The following is a 20,776-nucleotide window of genomic DNA, read 5'->3' on the forward strand; positions in this document are numbered from 1 at the left end:
CCTATTGTAAAACATAGCACTATTGAGGACTAATGTTATTCTCCACCTTGAGGGCTGCTCATCTCGTGGAATGCATTCTACAAAGTCTCTGTGTTCTCCTCCATGCAGACTTGAACACCTGCGGCAGAATTTCTGGTGGGCCCAGAATGATATCCTGGGTTCTTTCCTGTTCAGTGCATTTCTATCAAAAAAATCTGCTCTGACAATTTTATTTGGCTCACAAAAGGGGTTAATAGCATGTTTTACGCTGGGGACATGCTATCCTGGCACTCAGTATTTAGTTTAATGAACAGAAAGCATTGGCTCAAGGGAGGCTATGTGCCTAAGCCACTTTTCCATAGTGTAAATATACAGTAGAGCGGACACAAAGAGGAGGAGAGAGTACCTAGGACTGATTAATAATTTGATTTTTCTTTAAACCATGTGTTCCACATTTATTTGTAGACTGAATTGAAAAATATTTAACCCCCCTAGCAGTTCAGCTGCAAGCTTGATTTGTATCCTTGCCTGAAAGAAAAAAAAATCTGAGAAAACCCAGAACTTCCTTAGAGTAGAGTATATCAATTTAGATACCAGCTATCATTCTTTCAGAATCACCTTCAGGGATTGAGGAATGAGTGGTGTATTAGAGTATTCCTCCTAACAACACAGAGAACCCTCCCTAAGAAGTGTTCTGCTGCAAATGATTTCCTCCATCCTGGGAAATTACCTGTCATATTGGTATCCTTTGTAGATTGGAGTCTGATAGCCTGCATTGTAGCCCAAAGGAGGCACACATTTTCATGTGGAAGACAGGGCTTCCCTGTCTGGAGCAGAGGATATTTTACCAGAGCACTGGCTCCACTTGAGGAAGAATCAGTTAAAGCAAAGCTTGTTCAAGACTTTCCCACTCCTAGAAGAAGCGACTTTGGATGGGAAGAGCCCTGGCATTTGAAAATATAAGTCAACCAAAAATAAGGCATCTATCGCTTTTCCACCTCCTGGCTAAGATCGTGTGTAAATGAATGCATGTAGCTTTTTATAATTAAAAAACCAGAGTTAGGGGAGGGAGTCATAGACTTAACAAGTAGATAGTACCCTGCTTGAAACAAAACAACCAACAGCCTCTGTGATACCCCCTTTAAAGGCTGATGTGGCAGGAAATCATCCATCACAAATGTTTTCACAACAGCCATCATCTGAAGAATGAGTTAAGCAGTTTACACACTTCCTTTTTCACTACCCATATGTACCCTGTTCCCTTGAATGCTTTTATCTGCAGTTACTCTGTCTTCTATTATTCTTCTAGATGGGCATTATGATTGCATTTTGATGCAGCATAATGACAGCAAGGTAAACCCACATTACATCCCAGAAACTATATTTCTACAAAAAGAGTGGAGTCCTTTGGAGACCAGCAGCGTGTTTTCAGGCTTTGCAGTCTATGTCATTGGAATAAAGCACATTAACATGGTGTTTCTGATGTTTGAGCTATCGGGATTCCTGGAAAGGAATGTGCACTTATTTTTCTTTATGGAGTCTTTACTTAATTGAGGACATGGGTACATGCTCTAATAACTTAAATCATTAATGCTGTTCCCTTTGGCAAATAGTCCTGAACTACCCAACTGCTCCCACTACTACTGTCTTAAGACTGTCTCTGCATCTGCCCTGATGTATTCTTATAGACTCCCATTAAAGTTGCAGGGCTCATTTAGTTAGATTTATCAGATTCCCTTTCTATCTTTGCGTATGTGTGGCTGCAGGCAGGGTGGGGCATGCTAGTGGTGGAGAAAGTGGGAGGCTGGGTGGGAAGCCCTGGAAACCTAAAGATGTTACAGTGTATGTGAGGTGACCAGGCTTTATTTCCTAGCGGACCGAAGCGTTTATTTGCTTTAAAATTAAGAGGCTTTTTTTTCTAGAAGGAATTTTTATTGCCCAGTTTTCTGTTTATTGTTCAATAATTAGTGAACCACTATATTGAGTCATAGAAAACTATTTTCTTAAAAGGGTAAGTTCCCTGTTATTTTAGGATAATGTGTAGGGCTGTGCTTCTGTTCCCCATTACATTGCAGTTTTAGCCCATCATTTCAACTATTTGGCTTCATCTGGTTTCTTCCCTTCTCCCTGAAAACTTTTGTTATGATTATTAAAAAATTATTATTAATAATAAATTCAACCTGGCACATTTGCACACACCTGCAATCCTAGGTGAGGCTGAGGCAGGACGATTGCAAACTCAAAGCCAGCCTGGGCAACTTAATGAGATCCTGTCTCAAAAATAAAATAGGTTGAGAATTGCCAGGCTCGGTGGCATATACCTATAATCTTAGCGTCTTGGGAGTTGAGACAGGAGAATCATGAGTTCAAAGCCAGCGTCAGCAATGGCAAGGTGCTAAGCAACTCATTGAGACCCTGTCTCTAAATAAAATACAAAATAGGGCTGGGGATGTGGGCCAGTGGCCAAGTGCCCCTGAGTTCAGTCCCTAGTAACACCTCTCCCCCCTCCAAAAAAAAAACATACTAGGAATGGATATCAGTAGTAGAGCTTCCCTGGGTTCAATTCCCAGAGCCACAAAAGAAAAAAATCAGGTAGACTTTTTTTGAGTTTTAGGTTCTGCATTTTTTTTCTTGCTTCATTTGTTTTATTGCTAATGAAATGGCTGACAGTCATTAAGGGCCAGAAGTAAAAGCACCAGGTCTGATAATCCATGTGCTCTTTAGTTATCTCCCACATACTAAGTTTACATGATGACCATAACCATGGTGCCCTGATCTAGGTAGTAATTCATAGTTTATAAAGAAATTACTTATCATATCTTATTTAATCCTCTGCAAATCCTTATATGATAAGTAGAAGAGATAGCATTGTCCCCATTTTACTTATGAGGAATCTGAGGCTCAGATGTTATAATGTTCCAGTGCCATTCATATAAAGAGCAGAAGAACTTTATAGGCCAAATCCAGAACTCCCTGTTCTGAATGCCTTGACACTTACCTGCTATCCCACTAGTTGGGGAGAGGAGTCCACCTCTGGTCTACTTGGTAATTATCTCTGTTTATATTTGAAATTATAGTTTCGGAAGAGACTATTTTTTTAATCCTGAAATTTATCAATGCATACTAGATATACAGTTTCTACATAATATAGTAAAAGAAAAAAAAGATAATGTACTCAGAAAAGTACTCGTATTTCAGCCAGTGTTTAGTATAATTAAGTATGTGATTGCTATGAGAGGCTTGTGTGTGTGGACACAACTGTGTGTTTATGTCTCTATATGTAAATATTTGTGGAGAATCAGTGAGAGTTCTAAAACTGTTTGTTAATAAACACTTCAGTGTCCATTTTGGTTGTTTTGTGTGTTGATACGGTAATTTTTGATGAATTCCTCCATGAATGGTATATTTTAATCACAATTGGGCATATCCCTTCAGATGATCTATTGATAGATATAATGGAGCCCTGAATCTAGTAGCTTAAGCGAATGAGGTTCCTTCCTCCTTTCCTCCTCAACATGTAACGGAAGGCCCAGGGATAGTAATCCATAGTCAATCTAGTGGCTTAAAAGATGCCACTGAGGACACAAACTCTGTTATTCTGCTCTGCCATCTTTCATATGTTGCATTCATCCTCCTGAATGGAAGATGGCTGCTGTGCTTCTGGGCATTGCATCTACATTAAAGAGAGGAAGAAGGTCAGAAGGCAAAAGGCACATGTTCATCGTCCGTAACATTTTCAACAATTTTTTTTTTAATGCCAGTGGTTTCTGACAAATACGTTATAAATAGTAGTACCGAGTGCTACACAGCATTCTGATGAGGCAAGCATTTTAGCTGAGCATATTTGCTACTCTCAAAAAGTCAGGTTCCTGTTAGTAAAGGGGATAATGGAAAATAGATGATCAGTTTGCAGGAACTGTCATGTTCCACAGTAGGCATAACTTGTTGTATTATTAAAACCATAATTATATCTCTAAAAATAGTTTCAGAGATTGAATAAGACAATACAGTTCAGTTTGGAGTTTTGCAATTAATTAGATTTAGGCTTAATATGTCTAATATGCTTCTGTTGAGATAAAAAAAAATAGCATCAGGAATGGGGAACACTTTTTCTGGTAAGACCCACTGAGCCATAGGGAATAGTTCACAGTTGTTTCAAGGAAAAGTAAGTGTAATAAGAGAAGGTGAAAAGTCTTAATTCTGCTGGTTTTCAGATTGGCATCAGATAATCCAAAAATTAATTGACTAAATCATAGGGTAAATAATTTAAAATTCTTAAAATTATTGAACTAAAGAGATTTAGAATCAGGAGATAGAAAGGGAATAATACAGACAAATGAGAAGTGGAAGTTTGCCAAGTGTTCACTTTGTGCAAATATTCTTTCTCTTGCCCTAAGGCTGTTTTTCCTCCCTCTCAAAGATTGCTAAAGTTAATTCCCATCCCACTTCTGAACCATTAACACACCTAGTTAAAAACCCCACTGCCCAGGCCCAGTATCCATTTCTGATAAGATTATTAGTAACATTGGAGTAGAAAGACAGTACATGGGAAAAGAATGTCTCACACCCAGACCCAACATCATTCTTCATATTGAAATTTCAGAACTGTCAAGACCCAACTTCATTCTTCATATTGAAATTTCAAAACTGTCCTGCTACAAGCCTTGGCAAGAGAATACCACCTCTGCCACCACTGCCATTTAACATGTCATTTTTCCATAAGTTGGAGCCAAAACAGAAATGCAGTGTATCTTTTCTAATTGGGGAGACATTGGCATCCTCTCTTTTTCTACATAAAATTTTTCTCTCCGGAATACTCAAGGGAATAGCTGAGCACAACTATAAGTAATGAACATTTGTATGTATTTTTTATAAAAGTAGCAGAACATGTACAGCTACAAAGTGAACATGGGGTGTGTAACCAGTACCCAGATTAGAGAACAAAATAGTCCTGGTGACATAGGGGGTCCCTGGGGGCCCATACTCAATACTGTGTTCATCAGGGGGATTATACGTAGTTTCTATTATTTCTTTGTGCATTTCTATACTGTCTAAATTTTCAATAATTATGTACTCAGAAATAAAAATGGTTTTTTTTGTTTGCATGTGTTGTTTTTTGAAAGAAGTTTTGAAATTTCTAGGTTGAAGTTTGTTTATGTCTGTTAGGCATAGTCACTGTCTATTGATCAGGAACTAATTTTTATAGAAGTCTTGAAATTTTCTTTCTCCCTAACCACCCACCCAAGGAAAATATTCTCTTGTTGACTTGAAAGCAGCATTTTAAAAGGATGAAAATTGAGAACAAATAAGTCTGTTTTCTGTGAGAATTTTTCGAAGACTTTATGTATATTTGACTTACCAAACTGGCTAAGTAAGGTACTTTTGATTTTATAGGACCTTCTTATTATAAATAAAGGTGTTTACCACTTGGATCCATGTTTGAGCCCCTCCATCTCTTAATCTGGGCCTTTTGATGTCTGTTACTTATTTCTCAAACTTTTTTTTCTTTACTCCTTCAGATTGTGAACCTTATAGAAGAAACTGGACACTTTCATATCACAAACACAACATTTGATTTTGATCTTTGCTCGCTGGACAAAACTACAGTCCGTAAACTACAGAGTTACCTGGAAACATCTGGAACATCCTGAGGATACAACAACTGGATGCATCAAAAACTATTGCTTTTTTTTTTTTTTTTTTGGTTGTGATTTTTTTTTATTGTTGTTTATATGAAAACACTCAGAATGATGCAACCAAAAGGGAAAAAATAAAAATCAAACAACCTTCAGCTTTATTTTCCTTTAAAGCCAGTCATCATCTCTTGATAAAGGAGAGGTTAAGCAAACCAGCCTCAGCGGACCACTCTTCTCTCCAAGGAAATCCCCGGGAAGAGTTAGCCTGGATAGCCTTGAAAACAAACAAAGCAAACACAATACAAGAAAACTTAAAGAATGTGTATGGTATCATGTCTCTCTCCATGGTGGTTCATTCCACAGGACGAACGCATACTCAACACACTGCCTTATTACATAACTGATCTATTTATTATCGCATACAGATATTCTAAAGTCGTTGAGGGAATGACACCACCAGACATTATGAGTACTTGGTCCCGTGGATGCTCTTTCAATGCAGCGCCCTTGCCATCCCAAGCCCAGTGACCTTACTTGTATACCGTGCCACTTTCCACCAACTTTTTCCAAGTCCTTTAACTTGTTGCAGTCTGTGTTTTCCACCTTTTGTTTTTCCAGTTCCAGGACACAAATTTTCAACTGGGGGGACCAAATAGCCACTTTGATTTTCTTCTTTGTGGTCTTTTTTTCTGAAAGTTGGGGCCAGACCTTGGCTGTATCCATGTAATGATCTTGGACCATGGTAGAAAAGGCACCAAATAGGATCATATGACTTGCTGTCTAGCCTTAGTCAATAAACCTGTAGGACTTGTACAAGAGCGTACCTGTAAACTTCCTGACTGCAGCATTGTCGAGCTGTCACCGACATTCTTGTGTCTGTTTTACTGTTACAATATTAGGCAAATATGGAAGTAAAGGCATTCCACAGGATCAGCATTTGAAAAAAAAAAATTCCAATCCTGTTTTCTAAAGAAATGTAGAAATTCTTAATTTGGATCTATTTATTAGAGGTTCAGCTCTCTTCAGCTGCCAGCTTGGTATTCATCTTTATTGTAAAACCAGGAATCAGAGTTTTGTTTGTTCACATACGATTCTCTTAGACTCTTTTATATTTGAAAAATTAAAAATCTTTCTTTGGGGGAAAAATCTTGGTTATTCTGCCATAACAGACTGTGTATTAACTTGTAGATTCAGTGGTTCGAAACCTGTTTAGTCCCTTGCTAATGTTTCCAGAAGGATTTCCTGTATTGGTGAAAGTAAAGATGGTTGGGGGGTGGGGGATATTTTTGTTCTTGTACCCTTGTTTTGGAACTAGAACTCTGTCCTGTGGCATGCAAAAGAAAGCAAATTATTTTTTAAAAGAAAAAAAAAAAACCAAAGTACTTTTTGGTGTCATTATTCTATCCTCTCCATAAATGGAGAAATGAAAAGTGAGAACAGCTCATCTTCCAGGTCTTTACTAGGAACTCAACCACAATGAAAAGAAAGGAAGAAATGCTTCTGGATCCAAAGGTCTGTCCCTGGATCAGCCTTAAGGAAGTCTCTGTGCTAATAGACCAGGATCTCCCTTGTTTGCTCCTGTGCCAGATGCTGTCTTTTCATTCAGAGATTAACTAGTGTCTGTACAGAAAATGGTCTCTCCAGACCCATTCTTTTAGTAGGCAGTAATGTAAATGCAGATTGATAATGGAGTGATTTCTGCATTTTAAAAATAGCATTTTTACACTGTTTCTTTCTATCCAAAGAAATTATTTTTTCCTTTTAAAAAAATTATAATACAGCCATGCTCCTTGTAAATTACTTCTCTGAAGTGTCCTCCCAGAGGACAAGTGTACTTTCAAGAATGTTATGATTCTTTATGATGATTGGCATGAACTGTACTTGAAGCATTCGTTATTGTAGTCCACTTCTCAGTGTGCAATTACAGAGATGATACTTTCCAAGTTATTTTGGACTTTAGGTGACTGATGAATTGTGTGGTTTTAGTTATAGTTTGTTCTTAACTTTACAGGTGAAAGGGGAGGGAAATGCTTATATGGAAATATTTCTGACTGCTAATTCACATATTCTCACTAAACCAGAAATTTATGTGGTTAAACTAATATATCTCTTTGGTTTAACTAAAAACATTTATATGTAATTTGGGCCATTTTTATTTTTGTAACTAAATTGTGTGGCAAAATTTTTTATTTGGCAATGTAAAGATTTTTTTTTCCCATAAGTTAGTAACCAAGAAACTAGGTCAGATTAAAGAAAAACAAACAAACAAAAAACTTTCCTCCCGGAAAATAAAATAAATAAATAAATAAGGGCAGCTATTACAGTGATATACTTTAGACCTGAATATTAGATAATCACATGTCTTCCAAATAGCATACCATGTACGTTTATAAACTAGTAACAAATTTTGGAAAAACTTGCCAACCTCCTATTATCCAGACAGCAAAATGTGTTTCCCACAAAATTCTAATAGTTAGCTAGATTTGGAGTGTTTTTGTTTTTTGGGTTTTTTTTGAAGCAGTGCTCTGGTCTTCATCATGTGATTTTTAAATATAGAAGTAATAAATCCCCTCTCTGTTAAATCTCAGAGTTATTAAGACTTTTCATAAAGTCACCTGCTCAGTTCTGCCCCATGTATGCATACTCACCTTTGAAACTTGTTGAGAATTTTCTTAACGTGTACCCTAGTGGCTTTGGTTTTTTTAAGCACAAAGGGGAAATGGCAGGGTTTAATTTCTTTGGTATATATATATATATATATATATATATATATATATATATATATGTTTCAAATAAAGTTAATTGGGCAAATGTGAATATGGTTTGAACCAGCCAGAGTATGATAAACTGTCTTCAAAGTTTTCCCCTGTGATTTGAGGTGGAAAAATGTATGTACAGAATTTGTGCTTTCAGCCGCCCTTTATAAATTAGCTTTTGCTTCTGGTTTTGCAGCAGGAGGTGTGTGAGAGGGAGTTCTTCTGTCTTAGGATACACCAGTTATATTAGCAGATGTTTGCAGTTATTCTGTATCTTTGCCATGACCCGTCCCTCTCTCTATGTGAACAAATGTCTATATATGCTTACATATTGTGTCAAAGTATAGATGAGGAGACAAGAGTTTAGGGGGAAAAAAAGACCTCGTAAGAATGTCCTGAACATTTTTAAATTTGCTAAGCAAAACTCTGTAAATGAATCGTTCACCTTTTTGTGGAAAGAGCCAATAAAATTGGTTTTCTTCCACTAGAAAGTTTCTTCCACCAAAAACAGTTTTTGCTGATACCTTTTACAGACTCACCTAATCTTTAAAAAGCAAACAAATGGCAATTTAGGCCGCATAACATAATGTTTACCATTTCAAGCCCCACAAATGTAGTTAACACTTGTTTAAGAGAGACTTTACTCTTAAATGTTTTAGCTCTACCTATTTAATAGAGTTGGATGTTCAGTGTTGGAAATGGTCAATGTCTGTGTTTGGTGGCTCGTGTTCATTTTTCTCACTGTGGAAGTGATCAGCTCGTAGTAATTTGCTGTGTGCTTATTACTTTCCACCTTTAGTGTCTGTGTACTAATGCTGTGTACTGCTCCTATATTTATATACCTATATATATACACACACTCACACACACACACACACATATATATATATATTATCAGAGTAATTTTGCTTTGGACTGTCACTCTAAAACTATGACTATGATGTAGAGACTACTACAGCTGCAGTGAACGCGAAGGAGTCGAATCCCGTGGTGTAGGTTAGTCTTGGGCTGCAAGTCGACATCTTTTGACCTCTTCTGTTTTATATGATGCTTTTTATTATGTAGGCACTGCCATCCCCGAATATTCCTTGTAAAGATGCATTGAAGAAGTCAATTTAAAAGGAAGACAAAGCCACCGCTGTCTGTAAACTGTAAATATGTACTTTGGCACTTGTACTCCAGTATTCTGAAAATAGAGTTATGATGGAAATGCTGACAGATCCTTAACGGTGGCCAGAGCTACCATGCAGTGCAAAAATAAATTAAGTAAAAATGTATTCTTGAGATTAACAGTGCAAGGCCAATACGTTTTATAAATCTGTCAGTATCTTTTTAATGGAGTGTGTATGTGTAGTTATGTTGAAAGATACACTGTGTATGTGTGTGTACATGCTTTTATGTGAACTACAAGGCACACGTAAGATGTATTTGCCATCTCTAAAACCCATGTTGAAATGTAAGTACAGATTGACAGAAATAGGTGTTTTACTTAAATTCATGCCTAATCTATTGTGGCTCCTTTTTTTTTTTAACAATATATAGTCTTGCAGATTTATTTGATCAGTTTGGTTCTACTTTGCAATTCAGGAAAAATAAGCCTCTTGTCATACAGCGATGCTGTTTCTAAAGAATGAAAAGAATTGAGGTAACCAGAGAACTGGTAGTGTGCCTCAAACCTGCTGAGGGCAATTTATATGTGCATCCTTCCCTCCCTACTCCTTTGGAAGGGTTGATATAGTAATTGTCTAGCTATAGCTAGACAGAGTTGATATTACAAAATATTTATTTTAGTACCAGAGCATGCTAATTTGATTTGAAAGGAAGGATAGAAACTACTACAACAAAGGGAAATTAAAATACATTGAGTTTGGCAAATAACCAAGGAAAATTAAACAGGGTACTCATTAGTAAAGAGACATCAAATTTGAGAAACTGACCTTCTCTTCATTCAGACCAACAAGCCCTATAGGGGATTGCAGTAGACTGCTTTGTCTTTGATCAGCTAGAAACTGACTTTAGGTGAGCAAAACTTACTAATTGCCACATGTGAATTAGACTGATCTGTTTTCCTTATTTTACTACAGATGTTCATTTGTGTATGTATGTAAAATAATAGCCTAGCATCTTCTCCAGTGTGGGGAGAGTCAAGATCACTATCGTGAGCCTGCTAAAGCCGACTCCAGGAGTGCACTGTGTCACATGGTTTTTCTTAGTACATTTGTTCCATTATCTCAGAGCAGTGTCCCCACTGGGATATGCAAGGAAACCTGGAGAAAGATGACAGATCAAGGTTGACACAGACCTCCATGGTATTTTAGAGATAGACTGTCTAAAACTAGCAGCTATTTCTTTTTTCTACTTCTTTCTGATTATGGAGCAGCTAAGGGTATTTTACTGGTTTCCTTGGCCAGGATACCACCCAAATAGAAAATACCAAGCATATTTCAACGATTCTGCTTTCTCCACCAGGTAATAGTATCCACACCTTCCTGTTTATGTGGTCCCCTTCTGTAGAGGCATTTCCAGTCTATTTCAGAGGTTGTTAAATTGCCCTTGGCTTTCAGCTTAGCCTCTGGGTCTTAATTTCCTCCTAATTAAAGAAGAGTAACCAAAATGATCCCCAAGAGCTGGCAAGGGAAATACATGGCCCAAAATTATATCACTCCAGTAATTATAACTGGACCCTATCACTGTTAAATAACAACAGAAATAATACACCCCCTGCAAGGAGGTTCCTTGAGTCTACTTCTATAATGTGGGGTGGTTATCGGGTCCCTGGGCAATCTGCACAAAGTAGGTGGCTATGTGGAATAGGGACTAACAAGGAACACAAGGCAAAGCCATGAGCATGTTTTTCCTCTTACAATCACGTCTTCCACTACATGCAGCCCCCACCCCAGAGTTCTGAAGTTTCAAAAGGATAGAAAAGGATAAATCCAGGCCATTAAAAGAAAATAATCAAAGCTATTGAAGAGATAAAACAAATGAGTCGCACTAAAAGGGCAGTCTGTGCAAGTAATAAAGGTTGAAATACTGATACGGATTTCCTAGCGAACAGCATTCCTCGCACATGTGGTTTGTGTATCCGTGTCTGGGTGGGTGGTCTGGGGAGAAGTGCTAAATGCAGCAAGATGGCTTAGTTTCTGAGCAGTGGAGGGCAGCTTTGGGACAGGCTCAGCTCCTGGCATCTGCAGTCCATGCAACATAAAGAGGCTCTCCTGCTTTGTTCCAGGAGGGAAAGTTTTTAACTTGGCGTATTCATTAAGCGTGCATCTCTACTCTGCACAGAATCCACCAAAGAGTAGGAAAATGTGTGTGTGAGTGAGTGTCTTTAAGCACCTCCTGGATACTGTCCCAGTCCTGGGGGGCAGAATGGGTTCTTAGAGTGTAGTAAACCTCCTTTTGCTCTAATCTATTCCCTGGGTGCTAGGCACCAACAAAAGTTCTCTTTTGAAAGTCATGCTGTTGTAAATAACACCTCAGTCTAGATAGAACAGGGAATAAAATTAAAGACACATATGATAATTATGGTCAATAAACAAAAAACAAAGGAAGATGGACTCCCCCACCTCCCGAGCAGATTTTTACTAATGAGACTACCAATGAAGCCCATCTCAGGTCAAGGTGGGAGACTGATTAAGGGAACCTTCTTGCACTCAGGAAACAAGATGTCCAACAATGGCTTTTGACAGACATGAATCATGCTAACTTGTGTTGGAAGCCAGGTGACTTCACAAATGTCCATTGGAATTCTTAGGTGGTCGTGGCTTTTATTTTGTCCTTAATTATTGGGGGAATAGATCATTGTTTTCCTAATTATAATATTAATTGCTTACACATTTATTGTGTCTTCCCCTCTCTAGAACAGTAGCTCACTGTATGCTAATAATATATTAAATTCCTAGAAAGACACATATTATAAAAACAAATTGTTTAACTGTAAGTTAATATTTTCCAATTGTACATGGCACAATAGTAATCATACAGATTAATAATAGATGTTTTGCTTTTAAGAAAAATTCCTTAAAGTAGTTTTATAGTATAATTTTATTCTTCAAGGCTTACAACACTGTTTGGGATAGTAGAGGTTCAGAGAAAGACAGCACAGCTCTTGATATTCCTAGAAGTGGTTTTCTGGGTTAAGTATCCATTTAACTTATTGTCCAAACTGGAACTATCTTGAGAGGAAAGTAGGATACTATTAATGATTATTCCAAGACAACAGGAATAAACTGAGTCTATCTTCAGCCAACCAGGATATGTGGAAACCATAGATCCAAGGAACATATTTTGGGAAATGCCAAACTGAAAATACCCCCTTGGACTTCTTTTTTAGTTCAGCATGTGAAGTTGTGAAGTTTTAGTTCAGCATGTGAAGGTGTGTAGTTGGCCTCTGTATGGAAGAATATTCTATCTTTCCTCACCCATTGAAAAATTTGTGGTTGATATCCCTCTAAGAAAGATTAAGGAGAGAATTTTACATGACACAGGACCTTCAGAAATGACCCACAGACACGGGGAAAACTCTTTTTATGCTTAAGTTTGGAGAGGAACAGATAGTAATGTTAGAAATATGATTGGACAAAAGGGAGTTTGACTTAAAGGTAATAAATTGGGGGGAATTTAGCAAGAACTGTTCCTTCAGAGTCCTCTTGGCCTCCAGATATATGGCAGGGCCCTTCTTCAATGAGGGTCTTACAATCTATTTCAGGCAAAGTAGGTCAGATTTTCTTTTATGATCATGCTTTAGGAGAGAAAGGTAAGGGTGAAATCAAAGTGACTGTCCTGCTGTTTTCTCAGTTTCCTTCAGCTCAGTACTCCAGGGTGCCATATTTGGGAGTATCATGTCCTGAGCCCCAGCAGTGTCCTCTTTATGGTACATATAGTGGCTCCCTCACAGTAAGGGTAGCCCTTAGGGCTCACGGTTCAAGGGGTATTTTCACTGTTGCGGAAGAACCATGGTGGTTGAGGTGGTCTTTGGCCACCCCTTCCCTGCCCTACCCCTAGAATAGCCTGTTATTTACATAAATGAGTAGGCAGGGGGATGGGGTTGTGGCTCAGCAGTAGAGTGCTTGCCTAGCATGTGTGATGCCCTGGGTTCAATCCTCAGCATCACATAAAAATAAATAAGTAAAATAAATGTAATGTGTTCAATTACAACTAAAAAAATAAATATTAAAGAAAAAATAAAAAAATAAATGAATAGGCAATACTGACCATCAGTCCCATATTCAGAAAGGGTTCATTCCTGGTCCAGTTTCCTGAGCCTGTTGCATGCTGAGGTCATAGTGGTTTTCTTCCCTCCCAACACCTTTGCTTGAGAGGCTACTTCTTCATTGTCTCCTGCTTAGTCACTCTGGGGCTACTGCTCTATCTTGGTGGTTGGTCTTTATTCCCAGCAGCTCCTGGAATTTTGCTGCTCTCCCTCTGTCTCCAAGTCCTGAGACTTGATATCTTTTGATAATTTCCTGATTCCCACTTGCATGGACACAATTCCTAGCATAAAACAAATGCTCAAAAAAGGTTGAACCAGTGGATGAATGTCTGTAAATAAATCCTTTCTTGGCTTGTAAGTAGGTTGATACATTGATGGCATTCTCTACTGCGTCTTTCCCCAAAATCATGTCCCTTATTCGGCCTTTATATTAATAGTAATAAAAAGTGTGATGAGAAAAACAAATAACAGTCACTTGAGTCAGAAAAACTTGGTTTTGAATCCCATGTCTGCCACTTCAAGCCTTGTAACCTTAAACAATAGACATTCGTGAGCGTTGGTTTCTTATTTGTGAGATGGGATTAACAAAGCACCTCTGTTTTAAGGTGATTGTGAAGATTATAGTGCATTTAGAACATTATGCCTGGTCCATGGTATTCAGTAAATGCTAGGTATTTTTATGCTAGTGGGGTCTAGCAAGAGCCTCTATTCTCCTTGGTGGAGAACTTTGCCTGTGTATAGGATTACTCTGTTCCTATTTGTCATTTAAACTCCAAGTGTCAGCCTATTGTGATATACCCACTATGTTCACAGCCATGGTCATTGCTCCTCCCCACATTCCCATTCTTGGAGGGCAGTCTTCAGCTATGGAACTGACTGTTGCTCCTCTGAAACTGCTTTTAACCCATGGGAAAGAAAGGGAGCCAGAAGCAAAGCACTCTTTTTTTCAGGTCTCAGAATTAGAATACATAAAATAGTTGTACTTCCACTGGATGAGCTCATTTGCTATAGATCATGCTGGTGAGGTTGTAGGTTTGAACTCCTTATGACTCCATTGATTTGACCCCTGCATAACCATGTCATGAATGAGTGTCTCAGGAAGGGCAGCATGAAAAGATTCTCTTCCAAAAATGACTTTATGACAACTTTTTGAGAGGGTGTATGATCATCACTGTCATCTTCACACAACAGTCAGAGGCAGCAGAGAATGCCATCACCAATTGGGTGAGTGGAATTTGGGATAGAAGTCATCCTCTCCATAGTGTTGGCCATTTCACTGGAAGGAAGCCTAAGTTGGGATCCTGGTTGACCAGATACTACCCATTACAAGACCTCTTGTATGGTACTGCTCTATCCATACCTTAGCATGATATCATATTTTTTAAAGTTGGACTTGTATATAATATAAAAATGAGTCTTTGCCATCCTACCATTTGTGATTTGATTTATGGCTATTAGCTCTCTTCTCTCTTAGTTCAGCAATGTACTTTTCAAGGCCACACCAGAGTCTTGATGAGATGCTGTTGGCCATATCACTTTGTAGAGGATGCTAATGTAGTTCTTCACTATGCTGAAATGCAAAGAAATGCTACTTTATTCAGTATTTTTTTCTGTTACTTTATCTTAAATATTATATATTTATTTCCTATAGCTGTTGTAACAAATTACCATGAACTTAATGGCTTAAGACAACAGAAATTTATTATCCTACAGTTCTGGAAATCAGAAGACTGAAGTGAAAGTCACTAAGCTAAAATCAAAGTGTCATCAGAGCTGTGTTTATCATGGGAAGAATCAATTTCCTTACTTTTTCAGCTTCTAGAGCCACCTGCACTTCTTGGCTCATGGCCCCTTTTTCCATCTTTTTGTTTTTTAAAAATATATATTTTTTAGTTTTAGGAGATTACAATACCTTTATCTTATTTTTATGTTGTGCTGAGGATTGAACCCAGTGACACATGCATACTAGGCAAGCATTCTACCATTGAGCCACAACCCCGCCCCTGTTCCTCCATCTTTAAAGCCATCCAAATAGCTTCTTCTATTACCACTCTGACCTGCCTCCTTCTTTTATCTTTTAGCAATGCTGGAAACCTTGGGACCACCCAGATCATTGAGAAAAATGTTTCCATCTCAAGATCTTTAATCACATCTGCCCCTTTACTATGTAAAGAATTACATTTACAGGTTCTGGGAATTAGTGTGTGGTCATCTTTGGTGAGTCCATTATTGTGCCCCACACATGGAGAAATGCCAGTGTTGAAATTCCCATCCTTCTGAACATTTGAGTCAACTAAGAACTTATTTGTTCTACATTAAAAGTTGAAGCAATTTGCTACTAATTCCCATTGTCCCTGGCGCCATATTTCCTGATGATGACTGCAGTGATGATTTCTTTAGAAATTAAAGAAAAATCCACAGTGAGACATATTTAAAGGTTATTGAAGATTTTAGCAAGGATGATGAAAATTTAGTCATTCAGCAGATATTTATTGGGCGCTTAACCCTGTGCTAACCACTATCCTTAGGAGGTTGTGAAAACATAACTGCTTTGTCCATAGTTTTTTCTTTCCATTTTGCAGAGGGTAGAGTCTCTTCACTCCTAAGAAACAATGTCATCGTGTAGTTAGAACTTCTTCAAAGCTACATGGAAATCCTTAATTGGCAGGCAGACTGAATAACTTTTCTGGGATTATAGCCTCCTCCTTTCCATTACTGATGGGGAACTTCTTAATTTGATCCAAGTTTCACAGGCTTTTTAAAGATAGATTTAAATAAATCGTCATCTTAAAGCCATGCACAGGGAACAATCTGGGGCCTGAGTTGAACAAAGGAGCAGCCCACGGAGTCTCCCAAAGGCTCATGTAGTGGCTCCTCGCTGCTCTAGTTTGTTGAGCACAGAGTAAAAACTGATGACCTCAGCTTCATCTTAACCATCAAAATCAGTGCTTCCCGTGTGCTGAGCTGTGGTCTCATTTCATCAGAATCACCTAGGGAGTTTTTACTAGCTATACCTCTTCTACAAGTTCTGATTTAATTGTTCTGCATAGGGCTGGGGACATTGGTATTTTCAAGAGCTCCCCAGATGGTTCTAATGCACAGCCAGAGTGGGAGTATAAAAAATAAAGCCTTAGCTCTTGATGCCCGTGATTTTTTTTTCAGTAAACCTAAAACAGGGGACAGGAATCCCAGTGGCTGAAGTTCCTCAGGTGATTCTATTCTGCAGCCTTGTTTGGAAATTAGTACCTTAGTGACAAACTTCCTGCACTTTCAACTACCAGGATTCTGTTTCCTTTGACATTAACATGTATTCCTGAGGTCCATATCCATCCCCAGCATCCTGACCTAGACTTTGGGTACTAAGCCTAGAGGGCTACAATTTGAACATACTCTCCAGATAATGCTTATCACAAAATTGTGGGAAATGTTGCCGTATTTGCCTCAGGGATTTGGGGGCAAAGAAGTTAAAACTACACCTTTACATTGAGCAATCTAACCATCTTTAGTCCCTATATGGTTAATTTGCCTTTGTGACCAATATTCCTGGGATTTGGCTTGGTGGTATATAATGCACAGGGCACTGGGTTGGTGGAACTGTACATACTGATCCCTGAGCGATTCTCCTGAGACTGTGTGTTGATGGTTGCCTATTAGGTCAATGAAAATGAGGAGGGAAAGTTTCCAAAATGAGGTGCATAGGAAAAGGCAAATCAAATGCAAATCCATCTGGATAAAAATAAACCAGAAGTACTTAAGAATGCACACTCAAATTTTCTCTGATGAAGACAATATGTTGGCTTTGAAAGCTTTAGTGTGTCCTGATCCCAAAACCCTCACCGAGTATAAATTTTTCAAGTTTCTTTTACATAATCAAATTTGTGAGCAATTCAAGTGAAAGAAGAAAACTGTTTAGTCTTCTTGTTTCAATTTTGCCTTTCAGTGAATGCATTATTTCTTCATGTACTTCAAGCAGTAACCAAGATCAAAAACTTATTTCCCTGGGATCATGTAGCTTTTTACTTTGGTGGGCATATACTAGCTTTGTTAGTCTCCATATGATTCACAATTTGGATTTTCAGGTTCAAGGACTTTTGTGTAGTGATCCAGGTCCTCCCTATGAATGATTTTCTACCATATTTACATAGTTAAATCACTAATCCATCCACAATAAGCCCATTGTGTGGAAATGAATTTTGATGAATTCTCTAGATAATCAAATATTTTCTTTCTTCAAAATGAAAGGCATGCATGCCAAGATACCTCTGATTTAAAGGTATTTTAAAAGGGTCATCAAATACCTGACTCGATGGCTGCACCTCAAGAGAAAGTCACTTCTGATAAAGTGAGCACTGCTACATGAGGAAGGTTGTAGGTTTCACTCTTTGGGTGATTCCTAAGTTGATGCGCATTGGGGCCAGGCTTTAAATTTCAGTTGGTTACAAATGGGGAAGAAAGAAGTTTTTTCGAAGGGCATAAAACTACATACGTTTAAAAATCCCCTCCTCTTTTTCTTTAAATTGATTTGATTATTAGTGAAAAAAATCTAATATATAGGATGGATATCTGAAAACTCATGACCAATCTTGTGAGAGCCACTCTCTCTTAATGGAGAAATTCTCAACATGAACCCAAGTGCAAGCTATAAAGCACATTTATAATTCTTGGACTTTTCTTGCTTGTCTGGTAGAAAACTTAGGGTTAAATATTATCCTCTTATCGAAAAATATCCCTGTTATTTGGAGGATTTGCTTTTTCATCTTCCTATGTGGCTTTTAATTTTGTATGCCATTAACTTTCCTGAATATAGGTCTTTTGATTATAAACTGCCTTTTGGAAAAACAGTGTGGTATAAATTACAGCTAAATCAAAAAGTAATCATCTTTCCTGCAAGTCCATCCCATGGTTACTTCTTCATCAGTTATTGATGGATCTGATTTACCAGATTGTGAACTAGCTGTGAAGATACTAAGTTGAAGAAGAGGCTCAAGATAGAATTTAGAGCCAAACAAGAAAACCCAAGGTTACAGGACAGGATGAGGTTACAAGTGGGATGAGTCACTTGAAGGGGCAGGTAGAACTTGCATTGAGTTCTGTAGAGCACCAGGAGGTGTGTAATTGATCCTGCTCAGGACATTCTAGGAAAGGGGAATTGTGTGGACTAAGAGGAGAAGATAGAGGAATTGGAATTTGATATGACTCAAAGATAGGATCTGGGAGGGGAAAAACAAGAGATGAAACTGGAGAAATCGGCAGAGGCAGATAATGGCTGTCCTTGCGGCCATCTAGGGAACTTGGGCTTTTTCCAGAGCAGCTATGGTGGAGGCTGGTTCCCATGTTGGAGGAACAGCAAGAAAACCAGCTAGCACAGAGAGACAGAAAGATAGCTATCCAGAGAACAGGGTCAGAAAACCCACAGGGGACTTAAAGAAAGGGCTTGGCTTCTCCTGAGAGATGAGAAGCCACTGAAGGGCTCTGGAAGAAGTGTAGCCATCAGGTCTGGAGTTTGGGGGTGGATTAAGTGAAATAATGCATGAAAATCAGCACAATGCCTGGAACATGGTGAAAACACAACAAGTGATAGCTCCAGAGAGAGGCTGATGATCACAAAACATCAAGTCTTGGAAACATATTTGCAAAGTTCTGGGCCCTCCAGATGCATGGTCTTGGATCCTAAGAAATGGAGTTGTTTTTCTAAAAGATATTTACTCTGAGGCTGGGGATATAGTTCAGTTGGTAGAGTGGCTTGCCTTGCATGCACAAGGCCCTGGGTTCAATCTCCAGCACCAAACCAAACCAAACCACACACAAAACTAAAAGATATTCTCTCTGTACCAGTGGAATTTTCCCCTTATCTGGATAGAAAGGGGCATAATGACAGAGTAGACTTGACTGCTCAAAGTTTTGTGGCTCAAAATGATAGCTGAGGTTATGGATGCATTTTTGTAGTTGCTCTGAGCATGCCCACAGAAAGCTGAGGTGGCCTGGGTCCATTTTTGCTACTGGTTTTGAGGAACTTAGAGAGACCCTGTTCATTTATATATTATTTAGTAGGTGCAGTCAGTCAAAGTCTCCATGATCATGGTCCAGCTTTTTAAACTCGCTTCTTATCTGTAAACCCATTTCCAAACTTGTGATCCTCTGTTTCTTGGCTCCTGAATTGCTGGAATTATAGGTGTATGTCATTGCATCCATCTTGATAATGGCTTTGTATAGACTGAATTCATACCTGCTAAACTTCACAGGTATTGATAAAAATGGAGGGTAACTGATAGCATGAAAGCAAGAGAAAGCTAACCCAAGACTGATGCTGGGGGTGGGGACATAAGAGTAGAAAAACAGCAGGGAGTAGGTACTGAGCCACTGTACCTAATTTAGTGTCCACACGGAATTGGAGTGTAAAAAATTTGTACTGAGAAACAGCAACTCAAGCTTGCTCAAGAGGTTTGCTGAGAACAAGTAATTCTTAATGAATTAAGCTGTGAACGGAAATTGAAAATGAACACCCCAAAAAATCAAGCTCAGAGAAAGGCAACTCGGTTCCTCTTCCCTAGCCTGAGAGACAGACATGAAAGGAGTGGAGTGGAGAATATTTCAGTTTGTAAGAGCAAAAGATGAGTCTTGGGAGCCAACCCCTTCCTAAGTGAACTTCCAAGGACTGGAGCTCATTAGTGTGAAACTTTGGTAACAGTGGGTCCCAGGAGCCACTGTGTACCCAGCTGTTTTTGTGAAATCTAGAAAGTTGGGCAATGGAGCGCCTTCTCTCTATCTTGTCCATAGAATAGAAAACCCACATGGCATCTGGGAGCAGGGAGTTCTTTCCAAACCAGTTTGCCTCTTCTGACAGCATTTACTTCAGAGGTGATTTGCCCGACTTGGGTGTTTCAGCGAGTGTGCAGTTTCTTAAAATGGAAGAAAGTGACCCAGCCACTGTTTCCCATGGTGTTTCCCCCTCTTGTCCTCATTTCTTTACTCTTAGGTTCCCCCCAGGTCTTTTCTAGCACCTCTTTTTTTTCTTCCTGTCACTTATTGTTCTCTTTTGCTTACTTTCTTCCCCTGCCATTCTTTTATGTGAGATTTCTCTTCTTTAATCACCTCTATTAAGTGTTGGAAGCAGTGAGTGATGTGTGTGTTTGAAAACAATCATTCCAAATGTTGGTGGTTGCCATAGAGTTCCTTCAGCACCAGGGCAG

The 20,776-nt window shown here is 38.6% G+C and overlaps 1 protein-coding gene across 4 annotated transcripts in view; it reads left to right on the top strand.

The window, feature by feature from the left end:
• Positions 1 to 5,776, top strand: part of MLLT3 (MLLT3 super elongation complex subunit) — a 273,307-nt gene extending 267,531 nt beyond the window's left edge. For all 4 annotated transcript variants that reach the window (XM_081261892.1, XM_081261893.1, XM_081261895.1 and 1 more), the window contains one exon: positions 5,499 to 5,776. In XM_081261892.1, coding sequence (XP_081118018.1) covers positions 5,499 to 5,630 — 132 coding nt within the window. In that variant the 3' untranslated portion in view covers positions 5,631 to 5,776. The remainder of the gene's footprint in view (positions 1 to 5,498) is intronic.
• The last annotated feature ends 15,000 nt before the right edge of the window (positions 5,777 to 20,776 follow it).

The sequence above is a fragment of the Spermophilus citellus genome, assembly GCF_964194105.1.
Source record: "Spermophilus citellus genome assembly, chromosome: 2".
NCBI classification, from domain to species: domain Eukaryota; kingdom Metazoa; phylum Chordata; class Mammalia; order Rodentia; family Sciuridae; genus Spermophilus; species Spermophilus citellus.